Source organism: Artemia franciscana, chromosome 4, assembly GCF_032884065.1.
Source record: "Artemia franciscana chromosome 4, ASM3288406v1, whole genome shotgun sequence".
Taxonomy (NCBI): Eukaryota; Metazoa; Arthropoda; class Branchiopoda; order Anostraca; family Artemiidae; genus Artemia; species Artemia franciscana.
The window spans coordinates 31197338-31216348 of record NC_088866.1 but is presented as its reverse complement, the minus strand read 5'-3'; the positions used below and the strand labels follow the sequence as shown (position 1 = coordinate 31216348).

The 19011-nt window shown below is 34.6% G+C and overlaps 2 protein-coding genes across 7 annotated transcripts in view; one reads left to right on the top strand and one right to left on the bottom strand.

The window, feature by feature from the left end:
- LOC136026291 (phospholipase DDHD2-like) overlaps window positions 1-19011 on the bottom strand; it is a 125313-nt gene that overhangs the window by 97493 nt on the left and 8809 nt on the right. For 3 of the 6 annotated variants that reach the window (XM_065702694.1, XM_065702698.1, XM_065702696.1), the window contains exon 2: window positions 21-165. The exons of 2 other annotated variants lie outside the window; for them this stretch is intronic. The gene's annotated coding sequence lies outside the window, so the exon portion shown is untranslated. Of the gene's footprint in view, window positions 1-20; window positions 176-19011 lie in introns of all 6 variants that reach the window. One more of the 6 variants, XM_065702695.1, reaches the window with a different exon arrangement.
- On the top strand, window positions 2704-18546 carry LOC136026292 (uncharacterized). The gene is made up of 7 exons (XM_065702701.1): window positions 2704-2841; window positions 6919-7000; window positions 9049-9222; window positions 12210-12484; window positions 14958-15084; window positions 16069-16248; window positions 17813-18546. Exons 1-7 carry the CDS (start codon window positions 2752-2754, stop codon window positions 18007-18009), a joined length of 1125 nt encoding a protein of 374 aa, XP_065558773.1. The 5' UTR covers window positions 2704-2751; the 3' UTR covers window positions 18010-18546.

The following is a 19011-nucleotide window of genomic DNA, read 5'->3' as shown; positions in this document are numbered from 1 at the left end:
TTAAATCAGAAAGCTCTTACCTCAAGACAGATAAATGTTCTTAATAATCTTCAACAAAATTTAAAATTATTCCAGTGAAAATGGAAGCGCAAAAATAGAAGCTCTTCAGTGCTATAATGAGACGAGATGTATCATGTTATTCCAAAGCCGATTCTGCTTCAAAACCTAAAAAAACCTTGAAGAGTCTATTACTTAAATTCGCTTTTGAAACACAGAAGCAAATATTCCTATTTGAACTAAGCGTTTTTTTATTTTATTTTGTAAGATTACTCTTTTCTCTAGATAAAAACAGTGTGTTTAGCCATTTTTTTTACATAGGAAAAATCATCTTTTAAAATCGGTCAAAATCATCCTTATTATGATTTACCCATTTTCTCCTTCTTCTTGACGGTCACCGACAATTTGATTACAGTTATAATTTAGAATGTGTGGGGAAGCTTTATTACCGTGGTTCTCAATTTGTGTTGCATGTACCACTGGTGGGAATATTACACTATTTTTGGTGGTACATTTTGTACAGAAAAAGAAAGTTAAATGAAAGTTGAAAATGAATCCAAAATTTACGACCTTTTAACAATATATATATAAACAATACAAATTTAAAGGAATTAATCTGTGATTATAAATATGGTCTAAATGCTTTGATTTTTAATTGCATAGTTGTTTTATGGCGGTGCGTGTATCTTTGTTTCACTGTTATGTGGCAAAAAATTTTTTAAAAGTTTTGGAGCTCTAGTCTAGTCGAAATAGTCGAAGTTGACTCAGCTCCGGTACATAGTGGCTAGTGACCCCCCCCCATAGCAGATCATGAGCGGAGCGAAACCCTACGGTACTTTTTAAAGGTTATTATGTCCTTATCTATGAATAACTTGAGGATACATCGGGCACTCATTTCCGTACCAACAAGCTGGCACGTACGCAGATTTTGAATTAAAATCAAGTAGTTGCGGGCATCAAGCCATGGCTAATTGTAGAAAAAGCCAAGACAGATAGTCCAATTGGGTGATAGGCAAATCTGGCATTAACCCCCCTTATTAGGATTATATAAAAATGATGTTAGTTCATTTGTTAATAGATATGTCTCTCTATTATCCGTCCATGCGTCATTCCTAGGGCAGAAGGACTAAGGTAGATAGTTATAGAGCTAAGAAAGTCAAACAACCTATAGTTTTCCAAGTGTTGGGTTAAATGGCACGGGTAAACGGTAGAACTAAGTATGCCTCGCTTATTGGACCAATATTTATTTGATATCTTTGAGCAAGTCACGCCCACCTAGAGTCTCAGGCAGGTTGACCAAGAATTTAAAATTGACATAGGACCATTAGATTGCCTGGAATGAGAGGTAAAGAAGGGACGCCTACCTATAGTCTTAGGGAGGGTGAACCAAGAATTTAGAATTGACACAGGATCGTTAATTTGCGCGGAATGACAGGCAAACAAGCGTCTAAAGTCAAATTGGGCCCATCCACAATGTGCGTCAGGTAAGGTGATTGATTATATTCATAAACTTAGACATTTGAACTAATAAAAACTTAATTTATTGTTTATTGACCAACAAGTTGACAAAAATTGCAAGTGGAATAAGCGACAAAGTTTAAAAGAGCCTGTCTACCTGGAGTTTTAGGCAAGTGAACCCAATTATAAGCTAAGACAGTTGGGCTAACAAAAAATGAATTTAAAAATTAGTTGACTAATATTTAGTTTCCCCCCAAAATTTCATATATATATATATATATATATATATAGAGAGAGAGAGAGAGAGAGAGAGAGAGATTCTTTACATAAAATATATTTTTGCATTTTTCCCAATTCCCCCTACTTGAAAAAAAATGCACACTTATATGAGCTTCAGCTCTTTGGTGCTAAAATAATAAAAAGCCAAAAATAGTGCAAAGCAGCAAAGCAGGGGTGGCAAAAGCTCCACCCCTGAATATTTTAGTTACTGACGGCTTCACATAGAACTAGCACCGCTGAGATGAATCCCGTACTTTCGTTTGTCCCCCAGCCAGATGATAATGCTATTTCCATAGGATATCACCATCATCAACAAGCACGTGTTTGCCTATGTAGAAGAAAAGAAGAAAGAAGAAAAGAGAGAATTTAGTCATTTGTTTGCTCATTTATTGATTTTTGACTACCTTGCTCATTAATTGACTTCATTGTGCAGGCTGCACTTCACCACGTGAACTTGAAAACAAGTTTTCCCGAAGATCCGTTCCCATGTTGAATGTCCTCCCAGCAGAGTTAAACTTGGATAGTCCTTCTCTCAAAGTGCTGAACAGAAGGTATAACAAATGTATCAAAAATAAGAAGTGGAGTAATTACCAGGACTAATGGCATACCATCACTTGTGGTGCAGCCATGAAGTATGTAATAAACAAAACTTGATTTATTGTTTTCAAAATATAAAATATAAATAGAGCTAAACCAAATTTTTCTCTTTTCTCATTTAAAAATTATCAGCAGAAAAATCCAGCTCAAAATCTCTTAAATCATGGTTACCATTCACATTTTCTCTGTATGTAAAGAATACGATTGGAAAAAATTACGATGATTTTAGCCTTAGTAGAAAGAGCATAGTCCAAACGGAAATTCCTAAGTACTGACCAATGTTAGAAATTACTAATAGTCTACGCAAAAGGAAGTCATAAAGTGCCGACACAAATTTTATCTATATCATATCTATGATATAAATTAATAAAATTAAATTATTTATTGTAATCTAAAACAGTGTAGTCGACGGAATACACAATGAAAAATAGAATTTGTTTGAATATTTGTTTGTTGGTTGTGGTCATCTTCATTGATTGGGTACGAGCTACTGATGAGGAACCACCATATGTAAGCATAGAAACCAATTGTCAAATCTTTGAATGTGCGTACAGAAATACGTATTTAACTTTGTTCCTCCTTTTCACTTGAAGGAAAGAAGATACACATACCAGGGGGTCTGAAAAATGTTCTATCAAAGTTCGAAATTAAGGGAAATATACTCAGGAGCACCAATTCAAGAATATTCAGGGGGGCAGTGTATTATTCAAAACCTAAGGGAGTCAATTTTTTGTTTTCCGATTTGTTTCAATTAAAATCTCAAAACAGGCACCTAATTGGCGTTCTACAGGCGCCCTAATTGGCGTTCCAGTAGATATCCATTTCGAATTTCATTGAAGTGAATGAGTAGAGTCCAGAACTGTTTTTGCGGTGTGGATTCAAGACCTCAGCTCTTTTTATAGACTATTTTCTCTAAAAAAAAAAAAAAAAAAAAAAAAAAAAAAAAAAAAAAAAAAAAAAAAAAAAAAAAAAAAAAACTAATTTTTAACCTTATTGGTTGATCTGAGGTCCTCCCAGTCACCCTTACAACCCCCTTCCTATTCCAAATAGTGTGGATGTAAGGGAAGACACTCGAAGATAGATTGCTATATAAGAGCTATTCAAGGTAGGTACGTTCGTACTAATTGCGTGGATGAGAGGGCCAAGTTCAAAATAATACCAAAACTGGGAGAATTACAATTGTTTGTATTAAAAGATAATTGCAACAATATTGAGGTGTTGCAGCGGGCAGGCCTTTGGGCCCCGCTTCTTACGAGCTTCAATTAATGATAATAAACAAGTAACCGACAAAACCTATTTATATAGTGTCTGATTTACGAAATAATGGAATTAATTAAGTTTAGTAACCTAAAGTGGTACGTAAACGAGTAAAGGGCGAGGGTACAAATGACAAAATCCTCCATTAATACTAAAATCTAACTGAATATTTTTCTAGTCTTCTCCCTACGCTGGCTAAGAACAACCCAGATTGGATAGCACCCTAACAGTAAAAAAAAATGCTTCTCCTTTTGCTGCAGCTATGATCTCGGGTGTTCCAACTATTGCCTTAATTGTGCCATCTTTGCTATTATCAGATTTATTAAGATTAAATTTAAAAAAAAATCAACTGAAAGTAAGGAGCAAAAATGAACTTAACAAGAACAGAAACTGTTCCAGTATATGTGGGGGATTGCTCCCTCTTCACTAACCCGCTCTTCACGAAAAGTTTTTTTGTAATTAAAAAAAAAGATTCTTCTTCCAATTAAACGACCCTTGTGTTTCAGGCAGTCGTTTTTAAAGACTTAGGACGAATGTCAAACTTTAGCTTAAAGAGTGTGGTATTGAAAAGGGGACAATCCCCTTCATATATAGAATAATTTCTGTTCATTTAAAGTTATAATTTTGATCCTTGCTTTCAGTTGAAAAAACTTCTTTTAAATTAATTTTCGGCCTTTCCTTCAAATCGTGACGGGATATCTCCTCTTTCCTACTTAAAATTTCACCACGAAATAACTTGTAGCCTTTTTCCCATTGGCCATGGAGGGTCATATCATCCCAAAAGGCGTAGTTGCTGGAAATTTCAACTATTCGGAACCAAACGGCAATCTCAAAATCATTTCGGATATTTCTGAGGGCGAAAGGAGCTTTGGAAGCAGAGGGGGCTAGATGCCCTCCAATCTTTCTGGTCACTTAAAAGAGTACTAGAACTTTTAATTTCCGATTGAATGAGTCCTCTCCCATTTTCCTAATACCATCGGTTCGACAAGATCGTTCCCGAGGGAAAAAACAAACAAAACACAAATAAACATGTATTCGTGATCTTTCTTGAAACCTATAAAAGCTAATCAAACAGTTCGTGGCAACGAACTGTGACCGAAACTCTAAAAAATGGAATTTTGATATCAATAATTACATCAAAAGAATCATATTTTAATGCTGATTTTAAATATATAAGTTTCATCAAGATCAGTTATACCTATCAAAAGTTAAGAGCCTGAGAAAAATTGCCTCATTTTAGAAAATAGGGGGAAACACCCCCTAAAAGTCATTCAATCTTAACAAAAATCACACCATCAGATTCAGCGTATCAGAGAACCTTATTATAGAGGTTTCAAGCTCCTATCTACAAAAATGTGGAATTTTACATTTTTTGCCAGAAGACAGATCGCGGATGCGTGTTTATCTGTTTTTGTTTGTTTTTTTCCCCAGGGGTGATCGTATAGACTGAGTGGTCCTAGAATGTCACAAAAGGGCTCATTCTAACGGAAATAAAAGTTCTAGTGCCCTTTTTAAGTAACTAAAGAAATTGGAGGGCACCTAGGCCCCCTCCCATGCTCATTTTTCTCAAAAGTCACCGGATCAAAATTCTGAGATAGCCATTTTATTCACCATAGTCGAATAACCTAATAACTATGTCTTTAGGGACGACTTACTCCCCTGCAGTCCCCGTGGGAAGGGCTGCAATTTACAAACTTTGACCTGTGTTTACATATAGTAATGATTACTGGGAAGTGTACAGACGTTTTCAGGGGGATTTTTTTACTTAGGGGGGAGAGTTGAAGGGGGGGGGGTTTCGTGGGAGGATATTTCCTTGGAGAAACTTCTCATGGGGAAGAGAATTTCAATGAAGGGGGCGCAGGATTCTCTAGCATTATTTGGAAAAACAAGGAAAAAATATGAACAGGTTTTTTCTACTGAAAGTAAGGAGCAGCATTAAAACTTAAAACAAACAAAAATTATTACGCATATGAGGGGTTTACCTCCTCGTTATACCTCACTATTTACGCTGAAGTATTTTTAGTAATTTCAACTATTTATTCTACGGCCTTTGTGATTCAGAGGTCATTCTTAAGGAATTGGGACAAGATTTCAGCTTTAGTGTAAAGAGCGAGGCATCGACGACGGCTGAACCCCCTCATAAACGCAATAAAAACATACGAATATAGAAGTTCGTTACGTAAGTTAATTAGTAAGTTACGTATATTTTTTACCAATGAAAACGTTTGTAAGAAATTAAAGGTTCTAGTTGCTTTTTTAAGTAATCCAAAAATTGGAGGGCAACTAGGCCTCCTCCTTCGCTCCTTTTTCTCAAAATCTTCCAATTAATTGCAATTAATTAATATACAAATTTCGTTTTAATTATTTACGTGTGAAGAGCCAAGATCAAAACATACATTAATTCAAAAACGTCCAGAAATTAAATTTAAAAAAAAACAAGTTTTTTAAATGAAAATAAGGAGCAACATTAAAACTTAAAACGAACAGAAATTACTCCGTATATAAAAGGGGCTTTTCCTCCTCAACGCCCCGCTCTTTACGCTAAAGTTTCTTACTGTTTTAAAAATAGAGCTTAAGAGAAAGAGTCGAACTTTAGCGTAAAGAGTGAGGCGTTGAGGAGGAAAAGCCCCTTTCATATACGGAGTAATTTCTGGTCGTTTGAAGTTTTAATGTTGCTCCTTACTTTCATTTAAAAAAACTTGTTTTTTTATTTAATAGATAATAGCTTGAAACCTCTATAGCAGGATTCTCTGATACGCTGAATCTGAAGGCGTGATTTTCATTAAGAGTACTTGAATTTTTGGGGTGTTTTCTCCTTTCTTGAAAACCTGGTATATTTTCTCAGGTTTGTAGCTTTTAACTGAACATTAAACTTAATGAATTTCATACATTTGGTTTAACTTAAAAATCTAATTCTTTTAATTAATTAATTTTTATCAAAATTCTTTCTTCACTGGACCGAGTCGCTCCTTACTTACATTTCGTTACCAGGGACTGTTTGATAGCTGATCCTCGGACCGGGCTACATAAACAATCATTTGAGCACGCCGATAAGAACACAACCGAAATAAAAATTGCCAAAACACGCTTACGTTTAAGGTCTCATACTTTATAGACTAATTCAAATTGAGATACTTTTTCCCGATGTATGAGTAGGCTATACATTAATAATTTCCATTCTTTTTTTAATTAATTACTGTGTGCTTTTAGTTGAAAACCTACAGAAATGCTAAAAACATTTTGAAACAAAGTCTGAATGGTCTTGTCAATTTTGAATTCATTTCGGGTACCATACATTCAGATCTATCTTTAATATAAATTATTTTACAGGGAAACCAGCCTTATTCTAGAAGAATGCGAAGGGTAGCCCCTCCTACAGTGACAGAAGCTATTTCAAAGAACGAATTTAACGGTAAGGCTATTATTATTATTATTATGGGTGGACTTCCTGTATTCAGTCTAGAACGGGCAGCGGTAAGCTTTGAGTTTGGAAGCTTATGACGAGAGTAAAAATTCAAGTTGTTTTGAAAAACAAGAAATTTGAGTAAAAAAAAATAATTACGAAACCAAGAAACAAGAGAGATTTTCAGCCAAATGAAAAAAAAAGCGAAAATGAGAACCAAAGCAGATATTTCGGCAAAGACCTCCTCCAAGCCTTCGTCAGTGCTAGAAAAAAAAAGCATTTGATGGTAACTACAACAAGACAGAGGAAACACTAGAACAAAAAAGAAAAGCGTATTGTAATGTACCTTAATTAATTTAAATTTGCCAAAATATTTTATCATTTAATTAACTGATTTAATTCCTCGTCTTTTGATAATTTATTAATTTATCTAGCTTTATCTAATCAAATCAAAAGATGTCTTTATTTATTTAAATTATAATCTCAGAGTCACCAGAAAAAATTCGGTCATAGGTCTTTTGTTAAAAGCATTTACAATTATTCAATCTTCCTAGATAGCCTGTGGCGCTATACTTTCTGTGCAAAAAAATTGCCGCGAAAAAATTTTTGCAACGCTGCCTGCAATTCCATTACAGTGGGTCCTGTAAGGTATTGGGTCAGCAACCTTTCGAGAGCTATATTGCCTCCTTTTCTGATGTTACGTATCAGGTCATATATCATTACTGATCTCATGAAGCAATACTAAGATCAATTCTGTTGTGTTGTATGGCTTATTTACCCTGTTGGAAATAATCATACAGCGTGAAATTACTCTACTTCTACCATCCGTAAACACTGGACAAATCACCCATTTACAATTACCTTCTGCAAACATAGCTGGGGAGGGTTGACAAACCTGCCTGCAGAGTTCTGGCGTACTGTGGGCTCCAGGAGCTATTTCAGGAAACTTTGGAATTGACTCTGGGTAATTCGGTTTTATTGTGTTAGCTAACCGCTCGAACGGTTGGGCATTACCCTTACATACCTACCATTCTTATACTCTGGTCTAACCATTTTTCGCACTGAGATTATAAGACAACATCTAACTCTTGATAATCATACAGTATGGACATGTTCCCCGCCCCCCACCTACATCTGCAAACACTAATGGAGAGAGGCTGAAAACTCTTCCTATAGTTCCGGCAAAGTCTGGGCTGCAGGAGCTATCTCTGAAACTTTTAGAGGGCTATCACCGAGTTTTGGCACATAAGCATTACTGCATCTCATGAAGCAAAATTTGACTAAGTATGTTAAGTTGCAAAGAGTATGGGTAACTGATCATTTGCCCATACTCTTTGTTATGTTGCATAGGTTAGCCACCCCTAAAACTAAAACCTCTGATTTGAAGTGAGAGTGCCAAATAATCAAGTAAGAGACGAAAAACAATTTTTTCCTTAAAAAACGATTCTTAATCAGCAGCAGTAATTAAGGTGGAGGGGGATTTCAATTTATAATCAAACTTAATATAAACAAAATATTCAAAGACAAGCAAAGAACGACTTTGAAATTTGAAACGAACAGCGATTATTTTGTATATGAAGGAAGCTGCCGCCACAGTTTCTCAAATAGAATAGCACCCCTTCCCTTTGAGATTTAACGTAGCTCTTTACTTTCAATTGATTGTTTTTCACGGACACGATCTTGAGCTTCCCCTTTAAAAAGTTTGTCATACTTTTTGGAAAATTACCTTATCCTTTTATTCGAATTAAGAAATTTAGTCAACCCACCAGAGGATTATACTGACAAAATTGTTGTGTTTCCTCATTTATTTCATTCATTTATTTCGTATAATTCATTTTGTTCATTGATTTCGATGTTTTTCGAAGAACTTTTAGTCAGCCCATTGTTTTCTTCATGTCAAAGGATGAAAATGTTCCTATTATATTTTTTTCACAGAACCTTTTTCCAGGCATGTTTTCATTTTAAATCCACAATAAGCTTAAGGAAAAATTCAAATAAAACAAATAGTCAATTAGTCAATTTCTATCTTTTTTTTAACAATGATCTTTACTTTTCAGCTCTGTCTCCTGATAATTTAGAAGACCTTAGAGAAAATGTCAACGTTTACGTGGCACCTCCCCCTTACGTTCCCCCTCCAACTGGTCCGGGTGGTGGAACTAGTCCTGGTGATACATCATCTGTTCAGCTTACCATAAACGCATCTCCAGCCAGTCAACTCTTCATTTCACCAGGTAATGTGCTAGGGCTTCAATTATATATAAATAAAAAAGAAAATACTCAGAGTAGACACGTGTTCAGATTAGTCCTGGTGACACGTCATCTGTTCAACTTAAAAATAAACGCGTCTCAGGCCAGTCAACTCTTTATTTCACAAGTACAATATCGCCAAGTTTAAAACAACATTTAAGAAAAATCTCAGACCGTAATATTTAAGATTAACTCAAGATAAGGGCTGTATAAAACTAGCTAGAATGTATGAAACTAGAAATGTTGAATTGGTTGGATCTAACCTGATCTAATTTTTCCATTAGGGATATACAGACTGAAGTCTGGAACGAACTTTCAGCAGAAATAAATGGTAAGAAGATCCTTGAGGAATTACGTGCTTCTTTGCGATGTATTTGTTTTAACCAATATTCTAGAGACGGATTGATTGATTCATTTTGGAGTGGGTTTATACTTGTTTTGTTAAAAGAGAATTCGCTTCATGTGTTTAGTGGTTAAGTGAGTGTCGGGGGTTGGATGAGTTGTAAATTATGAGTTTGGGATTAATTTGAGTTCCTTGTAAACATATCAATTTTAGAATGATAAAATAATTGTTTAGTGGAATGGGGAGGGGGAGGATATTTTTTTTCTCCGAGAAAGTATAATAACAGTTGTTTTGTGTTTCTTTGGGTTGTCTCAAACATGCTTATTCACGTCGGGACTGATTGCGACTGTAATGTGGGCATGTTTATTTTTGTCTTGTGAGTATTATATGGAGATTTAACAGTAGTGTTTTTGTGACCCATTTGTTAATAAAACAATCAATTCAATTTTAAAATAACTCATTTCCTACACCCCAGAAATTACCAATAACATAGACCAAGGCGCAAAAATGGTTCAAGATAGCTCCTAAAGCTCTCTCATATAACTTAAACGGTACTTCAAGTAAAATTAAGGAGGGTTTATTTTGTAATAGCTGACTCAACGAGAACATATGAGATTATTACGACCAAATATACCAAAAATAGACCATGACCATTTCCAATCATGACCAAATAGACTAAATAATGACAATTGAGGAAATATTCCAGTAAGTCAGCTTTATCCATGAATGCAAGTCCGTAGCCATGTCGTGACATCAAGATCAAGACCAATACTCAAACCAAACTTAGGTATTCCCTTAAAGCACTTCTATCTGCTTGACGATTGGCAACAATCATAAAAAAGCAAACAGTGAAGGTTTTTTGCAGCACAGGTAGATGTCCACATTATTCCAGAGGGACTTGAGCAACTTCCACAGAAAGTATCAATCAGACAGAAAAAGGCCATAATCAGTCACTTAGCTACTCATAAAACCAGACCAATAACGTGTCCAGGCAATAATAGATGAACCATCGATATGAAAATCATTATATTCAGTAGAAAGTATCGGACTTGGTAAGAAGCAATACGTTGATTAAGAATTGTATCCCAAATGGGGTTTTGTGTCAAGGACTTATATCATTTTAGTGCCTCCCTCCCTCTTTTAGAAAATATCAAAATAAGCAAATTAAAAGGAGAATTTTAAGTTTTCATTTGAAAAATGGATAACATAACCAGGTTCTTTTTATGGGTTATTATCCACTTAATCCACCTGTTGAGAAGTGTTTACTTCATATAAGGCAGTAGAGATTGACCACGATCGTGATGTAAAGTCTTTTGTTACCTCTAGCAAAAAAATTAGAACAACCTGACAGTATGTTTCATATGCCCCTTACCCCCGTCTTTTATGATAGATCTCAAGTGAATTTCAGTCATGCAACAGCAACTGAACTCCTATACCAATCCTATGCTGTTACTTTGTTAGTGATGTTAAGTCGAGACTGTCAGATGAAACAGTCTCTCAACCCGTAAGAATGTCAAAAATGGTGTTGTGCTCACACTGTTGAAAAATGTGGTCACAACGACAGAGTATCTGGCGTCAGAATGGCATCTAAAATGGTATTACTGAGAAAAGGACCGATAAGACATAGAAGAGACATAAGCTAGCTGATAATGCAAAGCTAGACTTTTCAACGACTTAAAAATACTTCGATCATTTTTTGAATATGTCTGAACTTATCGGATATAAGCAAGATTTTTTGGGTATATTGTACAATGAAATTAACTAAACAGTCAACAAAATTATATTAAATATACATAAACGGTCAACGTCTTTATGACTTTTAATGTCTATTCTGACATTAAAAGTTTCAACGATTGATAAAACAAAAGTACTAGATTGATGTAGGATTTTAGTGTTTTAAGAGAGTACAAGTGCAAAGAGAGTCAAGTGCTGACTGTCACAGAACAGACAGCATTGTCTTGATAAATATTTCAAAATTGTAAAACAAAGATACTCAAAATAGAAAATTTGGTACACCAACCATGAAAAAGTAAACTGAGTGAGATTGCACAGGCAAGACTCTCTAGCAAGTACTATCATCAATTCAGCATGAAAAACATTCAGTTTTATTAAGTGAAGCTGTCAAAGCCAAATAAGTCAAAGAAAATAATGCTCAAAATAACCTTTAATCTAAAAAATGAACTGGTTCTGTCACAGAAAAGACAGCGATGTCTTAGCAAATATTTTATATTTGTAAACCTAAGACACTAGAAGAAGAAAATTAACCGCCTTGAAAAACGAGGACTCAAGTTATTATTCCCAGCTCTTAATATTAATTCCCAAAACCAGAAAAGTAATTCTGAGCTTTAGCACTAAGAAATGTCGTTATCCCTTGCACATTGCAGGAGCCTGGGGTATATCCTTGAACATTTTATAATAATATAATTCTATAGGTAAACTTCATTTATTTTGATCATTATCTTTATAAAAATAAATTAGTATCAATCGTTCCAGCACACTGACGACAATTGAAGTCACATGAGATCCGCGTAGTTTGGCCCATTTCATCGGATTAGAATATTCACCTAATATTCATCTGAAATGTATTAACAAAATCGCAGCCAGGGCTAATTCGTAACATTTTTACAGGGTCAACTGGTGAGGTCATACTAAATGTAAGAAATAATGGAGCGTATAGCGTGTTCCAATTTCGTGCAGTAAGTGTAACTCAGCCCCAAGCGCTGATCCAAGTAGAAACAGTGGAAGCAGCTATCGAGAAAGATAGAGAAATTCCAGTGAGACTCCGTCTTACTCTCCCAGTATCAGTATATCCTGGACAAACGTTGGTCATAAGTTTTATTGCAGGAAAGCGATATACCAATGATTATACTAGTCAGTCAATTATGATTCAAACAAGGGAGAAGGTGAGACCTAGTTTGTTACTTTTTTTCACAATGATAAATTTAATTTATGACACTGCAAAATCTACATCAAACCATAACTGGATATACGTGGTATTGCAGCAACGTCGGTCTTCTCTAAGAAAAAAAGCTGTTGCATGAGTAAAACTTTTATTTTACTTCTTAGCCACCGATTGAAGGCGTAGTTGTCAAGCACTAAAAACCTTGGAATGGTATGGCTCAAGAAAAAGATTCCTTAAAAAAAATTAACAGACAGCTGCTGACAAGTTCTGGTAAGACGTTTAATAATCAGGGTCGCCACTGCTACTTGGACCCCACTAACTTTAAATCGTTCAAAAAAGTTTTGCTCGAATTACCTGACAATTTACTTGGTTCAGAAATTTTAGTTGGAATTTAGTCAGTTGTAGATGTTGGTAGACTCCAGGATGAGAATTTGAGAGAAACTTTCCAGGAACATTTTTAATCCAAATTGACAATTTGGATTAAAAATGGATTAAAAATTGATAAGGTTCCGGGTACTGATAGTATGATAAATGAGTTTTAAAATATGGTGGCCCTGAGGCTAGAAATAAGTTACTGAAGATTATGAACATGATTTTTGAGAAAAGGGGAAGTACCTAGCGATTTTAGAAAAACCTCAATCAAACCACTGTATATAAAAGATGATAAGAGTGACTGTGGTAATTATTAAGGCATTAGTCTGGTCTTTTTAGGTAGCAAATTAATTGATGATACTTTTCTGACTGATAGATGTTGTAGACAAAGTTTCAAGAGAAGAACAGGGCGGTTTTAGAAAAGGTAGAGGATGTGGCAACCAAATTTTCATTCTAAGGTTAATAATTGAGAACTGCCTGACTTGTCAAACACCTTTGGTCCTCAGTTTAATAGATTATGAGCAAGCGTTCGATTCTGTTGATAGAAGAGCTTTAGCAAAGGTTTTATCCTTGTATGGTATACCAGACAAATACATTAAATTGTTTAGTGCTATGTACGAGTATAACATTGCTGCGGTTAAGGTCGGAAATGAGGTCAACAGCTGGTTTCGTATTAAATCAAGATTTAAGCAACAGTGTGATTTTGATTGATTTTGTCTTAAGAAGCACAGGAAAGGCAATAGGAGACCGAGTAATCAAATGGGGGGGGACTCTCCTGGACTTGAGACTATGCTAACGATTTAAGCATCCTAGATGAAAATGTGAGCAAAATGAATGAACCTTTAGAGGTTTTACGAATTCAGGGTGCTAGAATGGGCTAGAAAATTAATGTTGAGAAGACTAAGTCACTAAGGCTATGAATAAGTGAAGACGAAAAGGTGGCGTTGGGTAACAAAAAGATTGATCAGGTTGGCAGCTTCGCTTACCTTGGTAGTATTATTAGTAAAGACGGTGGGAGCAGTGACGATGTTAAAAGTAGAATAGCTAAGGCTCAGGGTGTTTCTTCACACTTAGAAAAAAGTTTGGAAGAATAGAAAGATAAGTCTGCGAAACCAAGATTAGAATATTGGAAGCTGCAATGATGACAGTGGTCAAATATGGCTCTGAAGCATGGGCGCTCCGAAAAGCAGATGAACATTTACAAGATGTTTTCCAGAGAAATTGCCAACGGACTGTTCTGGGTGCCCGGCTGACTGACCGTATTTCAAACAGTAGGTTGTACGAAAAATGTGGTTCAATCCCGCTTTCTAGGGCTATAATGAAAGAAAGGTTGAAATGGCCAGGCGGATGAAGGATGAAAGATTGCCCAAGATTGTCCTTTTTGGCCAACCGTCTGGGGCTACACGGAAAACAGGTCGTCCTCGCCTGGGTTGGGAGGATGTCATAAATAAAGATTTAAAGGAAATGGGAGCTTCCTGGGAGGGTGTAAAGAGGGAGGCCTTAAATGGATTAGGTTGGAGGAGGAGCGTGCGTAGCTGTGTTGGCCTCGGGCGGCTTGGTGCTACAGTGAGTTACTAGAGATACTCGCAGTGAGTGTGACTTAAAAATCTTTCGAAAGATAAAAAAGGCACTAGACTTAAAATTTTCGAAGGAATGAGCGCTTTCCGACTTAATGAGCGCTTTACCATCTGCTCTATACGATGATGCCAATCGCTAAAGATAATACGTGGATAGAATGAGTATCAAATAAAATGGACTGAGTTTCAGCAAAAAAGCTCTGACGATACTCACAAAAGGATAGGGGGGGTTGCTTTTTTATCAGGACTGGTCTAAAGAACCAATCAGCGAAAAATTGCAAAATTTAGATATCAAAACTTACTCTCAGTTTCCAAATTTGTTCTGCCCTTTCTCCTAATTCCAAAAATGTTTTGTATATTAAAACCTAAATGAATATAAGTAGTTTTAGACATTCTCTCTAATTATTATTTCAAAGCAAGTACAATAATGAATATAATATAAAAATAAAAAAATATTTTATTGCATCAAAGTCCACAGCTTCCCCACAGAAATGGTACCATTTTCAAAGAATTTTTTTATTTCAGCCAGATGACAGGACTCCTCCAATTGTTCGCGTCCTTACAGTGGGAACATGCAACGCAGTCCCAGAAACAGGCAACTGTGCAACTGGTAGCTGGCCTTTTGCAGTAGAAGTCCGAGACGACGAAATTGGTAAGTACCAGATGAAATCTATTGTTCAGCTTTGTATTATGTTTTGAAATTAATACGAGGAGACAATGTTTATAGCTTGCCAACTATTAGCTTGAAAAGAACCAGATTGACACAAAGCTTGGTAGGGAGAATTGGACTATAAGCAAATAACACCTTCAAAAAGAATAAAAAATTTGTTGTTTTTTTTTTCTTACTCTCTCCTAATTCCCTTATTACCATTGAACTGTTAGCAAATAGCACCTTCGAAAAGAATATAAAATCTGTTGTTTTTTTTTTTCTCACTCTCCTAATTTCCTTATTTCCAAAATCATTGCATTAGGGGCTTTCATTACAGAACGGGAAATAGAAGCAGAATTCTTTTATAAAAAAAAAAATTATCCCCAAAACAAAAGAAAGACACTGATTATGTGCGAAAATATAAAATACGTAAATATTAAATAATTAAATATTAAAAATACATTAGAAATATTTACATAGAATTTTACTGTTATTATATAAATTATATACTATAATCTATATATACATAAAATCGAATTTATGTCTGTCTATCCTGTATGCATTAGTATAATGTTAATCCAACCACCCAAAAAAATAATAATAATAATAATTATGAAGTTGTAGAATAAGGTTTTAATTCAAAATAAATCTCATAACCAAAACTGATGGATTTATGTATTACGTCTAAAGCAATATAGACTAAGTCGAAAATTGTTAATAAATAAGATGCAAAATAGCTACAAACATCAAAACAAACATTTGCCATAAATATACGGTTTAATCAGAGAACAAATACAAGCCACTAATCAACCCCACCCCCTTCCCTCCAACCCCAAAGGTCAATGGCATATAAAGAAAAGGAAGATATACTGCTCATAAACCAGAGAGAGAAAGAATGGAGGAATAGAGAATGAAAGGGGGAAGGGAGGGAGGGAGAGATAGAGATTCCATAACCATTACACAGTTACAGCTATTTACTTATTTCAGGAATAAGATCACTAGTAACAAGTCCAATAATTCCATTTGGCAGAGAAGAATTTGTTATTGGTAGCAATTCAAGCAACATACGAGTCTTTCGACCATCATGTTGCATTTCAAGAGTGGAAGTTAGAGCAGAAGATAGTAACGGCAACAGCAACTTTGTAATCGTGGATCGATTCCAACCACGTATGTAATTATTTTTTGTCTTCAAAAGTGAAAAAACTTTTCAAAATAACAATTAATTCGTTCGGATTTAGCATACAATGAGAAGATGGCGTAAGGTGTAAGACCTGTTTGACTGTAACGCTAAAGTTCAACTGTTAGCCCCAATTTTTTAAGAACGGGGCCTGAAACACAAGGGCCGTATAATTGGAGTAGGAAGCTTTTTTATAAGTGCTAACAGCTTTAGCGTAAAGAGCAAGATATTGAGGATGGGCGCAATCCCTTTATATACGGAATAATTTCTGTTCGTTTTGAGTTTCAATGTTGCTCCTTACTTTCAGTTAAAACCGTTTTTTTACTTAATCTAATAGAAAAAGCAAAGTTCTTCATGAGCTCTTGTCCCTCCCAAACTTTTTTATTATTTCCTTTCATCCTTTTCTTTCTTTCTTCTATATGACAAATCAAACAAATGATTTGTCAACTGTGCTGATCATTTAAGATGCATACTTTGTATCCGACTATTTAAGTAGGGGGCAGAGTTTCCAGGTGCTCTCTTTAGAGTCAATAATATTAAAAGAAGGGAGTGTCCAAAACTGGGCTTTTACCCCCTTCCAGAGGAATAAGCTCACCACTGTTTTCAAGCACCCAGTTTTTTTGGAGGGGGGGGGGAGTCCAACAAAATGTTAACAATTCATAAACATTAACAAACCAAATTAATAAACAATATTAACTCATCTACTAATTTATAAATATTTATTAAGTATGAATAAAATACCTTATTACGTACTAAAAATTTATGAAAATAAAAAATTATATATGAATCATAAATTAATTATTTCATAATGTGTAAATTGATAAATATTAAGAATTGTACGTTGTTCTTCCTTGGAGAAGATGCGAAGGGTTAATCAAACACTCAAAAGCCCCCTTTATCCACACTCATGTAAAGAATTCAAAACATTTATAAGAAACAAACAAGATGTCACAATCACAGCAACAAAAGTAGCATAACTAGAAACTAGACTGGCTCATGACAGTTTCATTATATATGTTAATACATAATTTACAAGAATAAAGTGATAAAATCTACTAGCCCCTCTCTGGATTATATGGCTGTAAGAACATAATCTCCTAAACATCAAATAACCCTCCCTTTGGAATCTGAACTATTTCTCAGAATACTTCAATTTTTAGTATATGTACATCTATACTACAATATTTGCACTTATAACCTATACAAGTGATAGAACCTTCTAAATATTTTCCCCAAATAAATTAGATTTGTAATGTGGTGTCTATAAACGTTTTTCCTAAACCTAAGACCCCTTCTTTTGAAATACTTAACAATTCCCAAAAAATACTTGGAATTATTTAAGCATGAACACGAATGCTGACATTTTATAGTTGTTAAACCAGTAAAGCTAAATTTATGTTTTTTTTATTTTATGTTTAATTTTATGTTTTTGTTTAAAAGCTAATTTTATTCAAATTTTTATTAAAAAAATAAAATTTTATTAAAAAAGCTAATTTAATTTTATGTTTTATGTTTATTAAAGCGAATTTTATGTTTTTGTTATTTATGTTTCAGTTGATGTCCAGCTTGGATCAGGCGATGTAGCTGCAATTATTTTGGGTGTTATTCTTCTAATACTTTTGGTCATTATAGTAGTAATGATAGTTCTGCAGAGGAGAAAGAAGTCAAACATGAGGGCTATTCTTAAAAGGTCTAGAGACTTGACTTCTGCTGGAGAAGGTCTCATGACTAATAAGGGACAAGAAAGATAAAATCATCTTTCATCTTATATTAATGCTTCTTCATAGCAATTGTGCCATAAACATTCCCAAGGACGAACCAAGTGGAACTAAGTATTTCAAGAGATTGTGTACATAATTGTTGATAGTTTTTTTGGAAGGTGGACTGTTATACTAATCTCAACCTACTAATGTTTTTCAAGGACTCACCAAGACAACTTCTGGTGGTTCCTCAGGACCAGAGACGCGAGTTCACAAAATGTATGAGTGACAAGAAATTTTTTCGAGTTTTTATGAAGATTCCAAAAACCACATTTTGCGAATTTTTTCATGAAAATACTAAAACATGTATTCTTCAAAATAAGGGGGACAACCAACCCCCCCTCCCATAATCGCTAGTCTTGTCCAGGGTACCCTTGGAAGCTGACACTTATAAGAAAATCCATTTGATGTAGCAACAAAAATGCAATCAATTACAGTCAACTTCATACAAAATATTGTTTGTGTTCTAAACTGTTCATTTGTTGTACAGCACTGTTCTTTAATAAATAAAGCCAATGTTGTGTTTAATATTCCTGAATTTTACGTAAATATATAAGCAGGATCATATTTGTTATAACATATGCACCTCTAAAAATCAGAGACCCCTGCTAAAAGTGACAGGAATTTAAAAACAATTAAAAGTAAATTTTTGGATATTCGCTGAACCGAAAATAGCATTTCAACTTAAAAAAAGAAAGTTCTTAAGGATACGCCTTCTTGAGTATTAAAGTTTACATTTCTGTCCAAAAAAGTCATAAATAGGCCTTTGCTTATGGTCTATTAGCTTAGACAATTTAAAAAGCTTTTTACACGAGACAAGTTTTCCAAAGAAAAGTAAAGAGCTCTATTAAGCAAAGAATAAGCATAAATAAAACCAAATAATCTTCCAAGCGTAAAACTACCACAAATCACTATCAATAAATAAATGAAACTCAAAATGAACAGAAAATAAAATAAATTTCCAAGCCAAACTCAAAACAAGCAAAACTAACA

Coding starts and splice junctions, on each gene's coding strand:
- LOC136026292 (XM_065702701.1), top strand. CDS start 2,752: ATGAAAAATAGAATTTGTTTGAATATTTGTTTGTTGGTTGTGGTCATC. Junction 2,842..6,918: donor CTGATGAGGAACCACCATAT/GTAAGCATAGAA, acceptor ATTATTTTACAG/GGAAACCAGCCTTATTCTAG. Junction 15,085..16,068: donor AGTCCGAGACGACGAAATTG/GTAAGTACCAGA, acceptor TACTTATTTCAG/GAATAAGATCACTAGTAACA.